Source organism: Pimephales promelas, chromosome 5, assembly GCF_988280905.1.
Source record: "Pimephales promelas chromosome 5, fPimPro1.hap1.1, whole genome shotgun sequence".
NCBI classification, from domain to species: Eukaryota; Metazoa; Chordata; class Actinopteri; order Cypriniformes; family Leuciscidae; genus Pimephales; species Pimephales promelas.
In genome coordinates this window covers 2,831,803-2,842,425 of record NC_142773.1, presented here as the reverse complement: position 1 = coordinate 2,842,425, position 10,623 = coordinate 2,831,803, and the positions used below count along the sequence as shown (strand labels likewise).

Sequence of the window (10,623 nt, the reverse complement as noted above, 5' to 3'; positions counted from 1 at the left end):
TAGACAGTGTTAGTGATTATAATGGGTTCTGTTTGCATCTGTATACTGTATCCAGTGTAGACAGTGTTAGTGATTATAATGGGTTCTGTCTGCATCAGTATACTGTATCCAGTGTAGACAGTGTTAGTGATTATAATGGGTTCTGTTTGCATCAGTATACTGTATCCAGTGTAGACAGTGTTAGTGATTATAATGGGTTCTGTTTGCATCTGTATACTGTATCCAGTGTAGACAGTGTTAGTGATTATAATGGGTTCTGTTTGCATCTGTATACTGTATCCAGTGTAGACAGTGTTAGTGATTATAATGGGTTCTGTTTGCATCAGTATACTGTATCCAGTGTAGACAGTGTTAGTGATTATAATGGGTTCTGTTTGCATCTGTATACTGTATCCAGTGTAGACAGTGTTAGTGATTATAATGGGTTCTGTTTGCATCTGTATACTGTATCCAGTGTAGACAGTGTTAGTGATTATAATGGGTTCTGTTTGCATCTGTATACTGTATCCAGTGTAGACAGTGTTAGTGATTATAATGGGTTCTGTTTGCATCTGTATACTGTATGCAGTGTAGACAGTGTTAGTGATTATAATGGGTTCTGTCTGCATCAGTATACTGTATCCAGTGTAGACAGTGTTAGTGATTATAATGGGTTCTGTTTGCATCTGTATACTGTATCCAGTGTAGACAGTGTTAGTGATTATAATGGGTTCTGTCTGCATCAGTATACTGTATCCAGTGTAGACAGTGTTAGTGATTATAATGGGTTCTGTTTGCATCAGTATACTGTATCCAGTGTAGTCAGCATTAGTGATTATAATGGGTTCTGTTTGCATCTGTATACTGTATACAAACCATTTTTGAGCTTTTTAAATAAATACTTTGTTTATAATGTGGGGGAAATTTTAATCTCTGAAACTTGCAGGTTGTTTTAATAAAGACCTCTTTTGTCAAAAGATCAAGGGAAATTAAATTTTTCATGTCATTAAGTGTTTGTTTATTTAAAGTCCCCCTGTGGTGAAAATTAATGTTTTTAATCTTGTTTAGATGTCTATGTGGTGTTTTTAATATGTTTTAAAACAAACCATTTGTAAAGTATGAGTATTTTCTCCTTAAAACTGCAGTGAATCAAACATCCTGCATCTCAATGTCCATACTATCCATCCTAAATAGTATGTGAGATTAGAATAAGTGTGTGTCCCAAAGAGTCCCTGCGGATGGTCTACTTTTTCCAGTGGATTTTCGAAGTGTGAATCTGTGCTCACTATAACGGCTAATATTGCCCACAACCTATATACCATTTTGGAGGAGGAACTACAAACATGAGTAAAAAGTGTTAAAAAAAACTACAAAATATGGCGGTTATGAGCCACCAACGGTAACGAGATTTAGATAAAAATTTGACTGACTAATCAAAGTTTAAAGTGTGTATGTCAGGTTATTTATACAAAAATACAAAAATATTTAAAAAATATAAATTAAATAAAAATAAATACTGATACAAAAATATTTATTTAATGTTATCCATGTTATATTTCATGTGCAATAACAAGACTTTTAAATAAAGATCCATTTGGCCATTAACTTTTTTTTAAATATATGAGGAGAGTTTCTGCATGAAAGACTGCAGATCAACGTGCCTCTGCATTTCTCTCCGATAGTAGGAAATAAAATTAATTGTTGGAGGATTTTTTTGACAAGATGATTGACAGGTCATTTTACATGACAAGATGCGCGTAACTAAGCAACAGCCGTTAAAGACGCAATTGTATGATGTCCCAAAACTTGTCTACTCTTCTGCTATACAAAAGTATCTTTTTCTTCACAAAAAGAGTGCACACTTTTAGGGCGTAATATAAGTAGGTGAATTGAAATGCAGCATCTTCTCAAAAACGCAGTGATTTGAAATCACTGTTTTTTCTGATGTCACAAACCCATCAGGAGCTGGTGGGGTGGGAGCATAGACAATATTAGAAGTGGACAGAGCCTATCTCATTGTAATTCAGTTAAGACCCATTTTTAGCGATTTTTTTAGGACTTCCGTTCCTGACGCGCAGACTCAAACCGACTCAAACAGAGCTTGACGACTTAGATGTGAGCAACCCATCTGTCTTCTAGTATCTGTGGCATGAGAAATCTGAATCATTCCCTATTTCCCTTCCAAAACTTGCAGAGGCGGAGAGTGTAAGGAGCTGTCCATGAGCTAGGAGCAGGAGACACTTTTGCTAGGTATTCTGATTAATTATTTTGTCATTTTGCCTCCACGTTTCCCCCATTGCCCGCGAGCTTCTCCTCCTGTCCATACGGTTATCTCTCTACTGTGCGACAAAGAGTCGGATGGTTATGACGCAATCGTTAGCCTACTTTTATAAAAAACTGCTTATATGGGGCCATAACATAAGCTAATGGAGCATTTTATACATTGTCGTGTTTCTTTAGAAATAAATAATGGACAAATGGAGTCTTCAAATGCCTCAGATGTAAAGTTATTCGCTGTCAAAGTAACACCAAAATGAATGGGAGTCAATGGAAATGCTAACTCAAGTGTAGTTCTGCTACAAGATGGCGGCACCCGGCTGTCTTCAACTTCCGGTCAATGGATTACCCCCTTGGGTGGGAGTGAGTGGAGGCGTAATCTTAATTTAATCTTAGTCATAGTTTAAACATACATTAATATTTCATTATAACTTATGCATGTACAAATTGAAAAATTTCCATTTTAAACTGTAGCCTTTGTAGAGACTGGCCTGGAGTTGCTGTCCTGATACTGATGGCTCTGCCGTTCTGCAAGCGGATAGTACTACTACTAGGCTACCACACTACCCGCCATTGTACTCTCGTGTGAGTGTGCTTGTGTGTGAGAGAGAGAGAGAGAGAGAGAGAGAGAGAGAGAGAGAGAGCGCGCGCGCGCGAGAGCGAGGTTCTGCGCATGCGCAGTCGGAGAGGTTTCGAAGTTGACTCTCCGGGGTGTTTCAACAGGAAGGCGGACATGTTGGTCAGGCAGTGGGAGAAAATCGGGCACCCAGTTTTTTTTTTGTTTTTTTTTGAATAATAACATCGATTAAAGCTTGAACTATCCTTACGGTTACAGCACAGCGGATTACATACTTTTTTGGAAAAGTAGAAGCCGGGCGTGCCGACTTGGAGATGTTTATTGCAGAAGAACCGTAAAGGATCGTTTTAACCAGGATCTTGTTTTAACTGATCGAAATTTGTAAGGCGAAGTTTTTTTTTTCGCCACTTCTCACTTTGCAGCTGTCAGACTCGTTTGGCCTGGCAGGCATTTATGGACAGAGGCCTGGAGAAACTTCATTTCATGTGGCCGCATGCTAACTCTGCAACGTTTATTTTATCCCTTCTTGTTTTTTGCGCGGATATGATCTGTTCGTCTGTTTTAAAAGAGCTCGTTCCCCACATATCTCCTGAAGCTAAATTAGCTTAGCGCACTATAATCTGTTGCTGCTTTTGTGTTTGCCAAGTTGTCATGGACTAATCCGACACCTTGTCTTGTTGTTGTTTTGTTTTTGAAAATGTGGCTTTTCGTCATCTCTCCGTGTTGTACACGTTTCAACGAGAGCGATAATAAGACTGTAAGACACAAAACGCTGCTTTGATCAAACTAGTGCTTGCTTTGTGAGGGCAGAGGAAGTTGGCGAGTTAATTTGCTAACCTTAGCCAGTACACTCACATCTCTTTCATACGTCTGAATCGGATCAGTTATGAATATGTCTGCTGGAGAAAGTTTGACAGCTCGCTTCGAGAAGATCGATGCTATGCTGAAGGATCCCAAATCGGAGATCAACACAGACTGTCTGCTGGTGAGTTATCAGATTTATTGAAACTCTGTTATTGCTTTTATAAGCAGTTTGTTTGCGTAATTGTTACTAGGGTAGGCATAATCTAATATAAATCTTGAAATGCATGCATACAGTACAGTACAATAATAGGCATTAAATATGCAAAACAGCGGAATCATACTTTATGACATTGCAATGCACGCGCCGGCCTGTAATCACTTGTGTACAATTCAGGCTTGGTAAGCGATGTTGGATTTAAATTTGAATATTTGTTTCTAGAATTTTACTGATTGTAACTACCTTGTTTCACCTTTTTCTCATAAATTACGATAATTACTGTATTAATACTTGCTATTTCAAAGTTAGCCGTTTCAATGTGGAGTACAAACCCAGTCATTGCTGGACCACTGGCCCCGAAACCACCAGCTTCAGTTTCTTGTTAAAGGAGGGAAAGAATTAGTTCATGCCTAAGGTTTCAGGGTTGAACCAACAACCTTTTGGTAACCAGCAGGGTCTTTAACCACTAGGCCTCACCACCCATATTCCATGCTCAGATTTTTCAATAAACTTAAACATGAAATGTGCGATTTGTAAAATGATTTTTTTTACATCTGAGCATCTATTTCTTAAGGAATTTGAGCTCTCCTGACTCCTGTGAGTTGCATACTCAGACACACAGATTGTGTGAGTTATAGTGTTAAATCTTGCCTTGCATTAGGATCATTCTCACTGAGAGCTTCAATTATTAAGTGACATCAATTACACTTCATAATGTACACTTTCTGTGTACTCTTGAGTCTCACAGGCTTTGACAACCACTGTAGTAAATACAGGTCACAGGATTTCACAGTATAGAAATGTATTGAATTAGACAGCTATAAATTATATATGTGTGTGTGTGTGTGTGTGTGTATAATACATGACTGCATCCATTCATAACTCTTTCCGGTTGATCAATTACAATCAAGTGTGTTTGTTTTTAAAACCGATAGTTTAGTTTTGTCAACCTAAAATGTAACTACAATATGATTCAAGTAACAATCATTCTCTTTATAAATCTTCTGGTTAAATAAAGTTATGTTCCAATAAGTGCGCCACACCTGAAGTAGCAGTGCAAATGTAAACAAATGACATTGTTAAATATCTTTGCAGAAAATATTCATAAAATATAAAGGTAAATATTATACAAACCTATCTAAAACCTATCCTATATAGTCAGAAATTATATAAAATAAATATTTTATAACTAAATATTAAAATATTTATAAACTAAATATTTCTTAGCCAAAAAGTAAACATTGAGTTTTATAGGTCAATTCAAAAAGTCAAGGCCTTTCAAATTCATAATGACTAAAAGTATAACATCAGTAATAGGCTAATATTATTAACAGCAAATTTGTAAAAACAAAATAACAGTACCTTTCAGCCTGTCACCATCATACAAACATGAAATATTAAACATGCAGTAATAGTTCTTTGCTTTTCCACTGTTTGCATGTTTGGCGGGCGTGTTTGGCTGTCTTTAAGCGCCTCAACCATGAAACGCCATTTTAAAAAAGCGGCGCTCAAGTTAGAAGTTCAACTCGTGTCTAATAACTTTGCTTTTTTAGTCATCATTGCCACGTTGTCAACATTTCTAATTGTAACGTTTGCTACCATTTATTCAAAACTGCAATTTTTCAATGTAAAAATAATAAAAGGCAAAACATTAAATTTGAATGAATCGAAAAAATCTAAAAAAAATCGCCCATCTGTAGTAAAATCTCCAATAAAATAACAGCTGTTGTACGAAAGAGCTGTTACCACACCATAGGCTATATTTATGCAGCAACTTGCATTGCATTCAGGTATGCATTTCATCAGTTCATTCTGCTGTTGGTGGAGCTACAAGAAGCCTATACAGTTATATACTAGAAATTTGTTTGTTTTGGTGGTTATTATTGTTTTAGAATATAGGTCTTTGAATGGTTTTATCCTATACCCCATGTTGTGGACGTGTTGTAGTGCTATTTAACATGAAAACCACGTCTTCCACTTAATCTGAAACATTTTAATAACTTAAGAATTCAGCTACAAAGCACTGTAAGGGAGTTTTGTCACGATACTGGAATTTCTGACTTTTAATACCTTGAAAAATATCAATATTTCATTTCAATACCATAGGGAAAGCTGTCATTTATACTGCCATATGGATATTTTTATTATCTCATAATATTTTGATCATTTGGGTAATTTTGTTTAATAGTTTACACACAGCACAGGGAGGCTTTATTTGAAACTAAATTTAAAAACGAAACGTAAACATCAAGTAATAAAATGAAAAATAAAGAAATTGCAAATGATAGCACAAATAAATACAATAGAATATGAAATAAATGTGGCTTTTCAGTTTTCAAGTGGGTCTAACAGTAGTATTCAGTTAAGAAATACTACAGTAACTAGTAATTAAATGGAAAATAACACTTGATAGTCTTTATTGTAAACATTATACCTATTTATGTTCGCAATTAAAGTTACGAAAGTTATTCAGTCTAAAAAGTGATTTTCTCTGTCTTTTGCTCTTTGATGAACATGACAGATAGCAGCAGGTTTATTAGGCTACTGTCACTTTAAGAGCTTATAATGCACACTGGTTACATTTACTGTTACACAACATAACAATTTCACTATTAGGCTAAAAGGGAATATTTTGTATTTACCTGCGGAGTAGACATGCCACGTTATAATCATTTCCATAGCGGTGGGTGTTCAAACTGGCAATACAAGTAATTAGTTCTGCACTGGTTGGATGTTAGTTAAGGGGTGATTTGAAGTTACGTTGCTCAATTGCCTACACGATGCAAGGCAGTTTGACTCTAAAGTTATTTGAATATTTTTTTTTATATTAGTCAATCGATATATTGTCAAGGCCGATATGTTGGCCGATATTTGACATTTTTCAAATCTCAGCATCAGGCCGATAGGGATTCTGTTCATTAGCCAGTAGGACTTTTATTTTGACGGCTCTGAGAACGCCTGAGCAAACAGCGCATCCCTTCTCTGTCTTGAACTGTCTAACAGTTCTAACAGTATTACATTATTGGATAAAACTGTTAAACAAAGAAATTAAAATATAGGCTATATGAAAATGTATTAGGCCTATAGCCTTTGATTTTAGATTATCAGTTAGAATAAGGAAAACACTATAATACTTTATATACTTGTAATATAACATGTAATAAACAAGTCTTTGAATATCATTCACAAACCTTGCAGATTTAGTTGAATCCTGTTGTGAGATGTTCTGAACTGAAGTGTGTGCATCCTGCATGAATGCAGACTGTGTGTGACGGACGGTTGGTCTGTGTGAATTGAATGCAGACGAGAGTTCAGCTTCTCTGGAGGCTCACAATCCACACTTAGTTTAAACCCTTGATTTCAATGCATATTATGCATTCGGCCACTGTCATATTCATGTTAATTTTTGTGCTTTATGTAGAATTAATGTTATGTTATGTTAAAGAGTGCCCTGTTGAATGCAGTGTTTACTTCCTTTTATTCATATTTTTTAAAGTTCCCGTGGTGATAACCAATTTGTATGTGTCTGTGTGGTGACTTTAATATGCTTTAAGTCAACACCATTGCTCAGTATTTCCTGCTTAAAACTGAACCGAAGACAGTCTCAAACACGCGGTTTGAAATCGCTGGTGTTTCTGACGTCACAAACTACCTTGTAAGTAACCAGTCACGTCAACGAGCTGGTGTGAGTGAGTGGAGGCGGGGCTCATTTTCATATTCATAGAACCGCGTACTAAATGACTGAGGCAAGGGTGTAGAGTTATATTCAAGCTATAAGGCATGAAGACTTTTTTTCAAGAAAAATACATTTAAATATGTCATTTTGGTGATCAAAGATTAGTTTTAAGTGAAAAATGATTCACCACAGGGGGACTTTAGCAATTTCTTTATCTGTGAAAATACTGTAATAGGATTACAGAATTACAGAATCAAGAAGTTTACATCTAAAGTATAAGTGTATGCTAATATTTAGCGATAGCCTCAGATGTAGGTTATTTTCAAGCGCTGTGACAAGCTCTTCGCTTTTCGCAAGTTTTTTGCTACCATGTCCTCGTTGAATGTGTGAAACAGGGACGTGTGCAAAAAAAGTAAAACCAGATCCCAAAAGCAAACTACAAATGGTAGTAATACACATACACACAGAATGCTGTTGTTACTGACGTTCTGACACATCATTTCACACAAATCGACGTATTTTCGTAATCAAAGTCATCGATTATGAAAATACATAAATGATCTGCAATGTGTCTCACTAATCCCCTGTCATTTTTCACAAAACAAGAGTTAGCTAGAGCAGATGCTCATGACTGGAAGTGCAGCACTTTTTGTTATTTTTTAAGACTGAACCGCTTACTTTTCCGAAGTAATGGTTTGTTCACACCGAATGCGAATAGAGCGTCAAATATGCGTCTATTGCGTCTAGTTAGACGCTTGAATCTTCCGCTCAAGTTCAAATTTTTCAACTTGGGTGGAAGACGTTCATAGCAAATGCGTCACCCAATTCGACTAAAATTCATTTACGCCTGGGTCGAATGATTCGTCTATTCATGTCTTTGTAGTTATTTGCATCTACTCTTGCAAATAACTACATTTGCGTTCGGTGTGAAAACACCATAACACCTGCACATTTCAGGACTCCACATTCTCGACAAACCTGCCCCGAATGAACCGAACCACACTAGACAACTAGTTGTCTGCCACACCATTTAAAGGAGCTGCAACAAATTATTATAATCGATTAATCTAACGATTAATCGACTAATCATTAATTATTTCACCAATTAATGAAAAGGTGTTTGGTCGATTATTTAGCATTTTCAATTAGTTAAAATATTGAGTTATACCTATTATAATGAAATAAATATATAAAGGAAATCACTTCAGTGTTTGAAACTGTCTTTATCACTATATTTTTTTCCCTATCATACGATATCGATATTCATTTACCATTCATAGGGAAGGAAATGCTTTCCACATATTTGTTAGATCTTAAGAATGAATGTAATCTTATGGCGCTTTTCCATTATCAGGACCAGCTCGACTCGACTCACTTTTCGCTCCTTTTTCCGTTGCAGACAGTACCGCCCCAAATAGTACCCGGTCGTCATAGCAACGCCTTTCGTTCCTCGTTGGCCCATCAAGCTCTCGCTGGATTGTCTCTTCGGCCACCAAACAAAAGAAAGTCTGCACCTCCTCGTTTGACCACGGCGTATTCTTCCGCGTTGCCATAATAATAGTAGTAAGTTTAGTAAGTATTTCTGGCCAAACTATTTAAAAATGGCGGGGTTATTCTGGATACTCCATCTGGCGCGTGTAATAATGACGCAGTGATTGGTGACGATTCTCTCTGACCAATCAGCAGTCGGCATTGTTTTCACGTCACATTTTAGTACCGACTCAGCTTGCCTTAGCTCGCTCAGAACCTCGGCGGAGGTGGTACAAAAAAACGTACCCGAAAGCAGGAACAGGTACAACTTTTACACAGTGGAAAACCAAACAAAGGCGAGCCGAGCCGAGTCGAGCTGGTACTGTGTAGTGGAAAAGCGGTATTAAACTCCACAGAATTACTACTTTTAAATGTAGGGTCCCATGAAATCCATTTTATTCCCCCCTAAATTTTGTTTTCCATTTAATTTTGACAATTAAATATGAAAGTTAATTTACAATAAAACATTGCATTTTTCTTTTTTTGTTAAATAAGATACTACACAACAGAACTGTATCAATTTAAAACATGGATGGAACAATATCTTCCTTGTATGATGTTACTAAGAAATCAAAATTCTTCTTATTATTATTACTTTGAGAAGTACATTTTAGTATACAGTAGTGATATATTTCTGTCACAATTTCTTGAAGTTAAAACGAACTTTTATTTTGACGGTTTGTCTTCTTTCAGTTTCAGTGTGTATTTGATATAGTTTTTCTCAAATGAAACGGTGAAAAGCCTGTGAAATGGCTCTCAAAGCCGATCTGGAGATGAAGTTCATGTGTTCTGCTCATATCCTCATATATTGAGGTGACAGACACTGAAAACACTAACGCATCACTTGTGTGAGTTTGTGTATCAGGTGAAACTAAACCGTTCATTCACACATGCTGCTTCCCAATTTGCATACTATCGGTCCTAAATAGTGTTACCTAAATCATTTAACCATCTTACCATCATTTTTACAAAACAAGAAAATCAGTATGGGATAACTGTAATACCACCTAATCTTGTGCAAATATTGCACCGCTGAAGTTGGCAAACCATGTGATCAGGATATATATAAACAAACAAAAAAAAAACATTTTCTATTCAGATGTTTGTGCTCATGCTATAAAAGCATTCTGAGAAATCCATATTTGAGAAATCCTGGCCAACTTTACTAAGGTAAGACTAAACTGGTGCAACTCTGTAGGTTTATATGATCTATCTGTAATCATTTTCTTCTCTGAGAAGTTATTATTACAGCTATCTGGGGCTTCTGGAGCCCTTTACGTTTCTCAAACTCCCAGTAAATAAACACCACATGATGAACATTAATAACTCCACCGTCACGCATAAATAACTGGAAATCCCTCTTGGAAATCTCTCTCCCCATTTGATTCCAAAAAATAGTTGCAAGTTGTCTTGGGGTCCATATAAAATTAAAATATATCTAGTATCCCAACAACAATAGATTATACATAATTATACAATTGTTGCATTCAAATGAGGCAGTATATGATACATAATATTTATTGGGTATTGCTTGGAACCGTACTGGGAAATGGTAATGCAGTG

General features: G+C 36.2%; 1 protein-coding gene across 2 annotated transcripts in view; it reads left to right on the top strand.

Annotated features, from left to right (window-relative positions):
* Positions 1 to 2,964: 2,964 nt before the first annotated feature.
* rock1 (Rho-associated, coiled-coil containing protein kinase 1) overlaps positions 2,965 to 10,623 on the top strand; it is a 90,948-nt gene continuing 83,289 nt past the window's right edge. For both annotated transcript variants that reach the window (XM_039657317.2, XM_039657316.2), the window contains exon 1: positions 2,965 to 3,818. In XM_039657317.2, the coding sequence (XP_039513251.2) occupies positions 3,720 to 3,818 (99 nt within the window). In that variant the 5' untranslated portion in view covers positions 2,965 to 3,719. The remainder of the gene's footprint in view (positions 3,819 to 10,623) is intronic.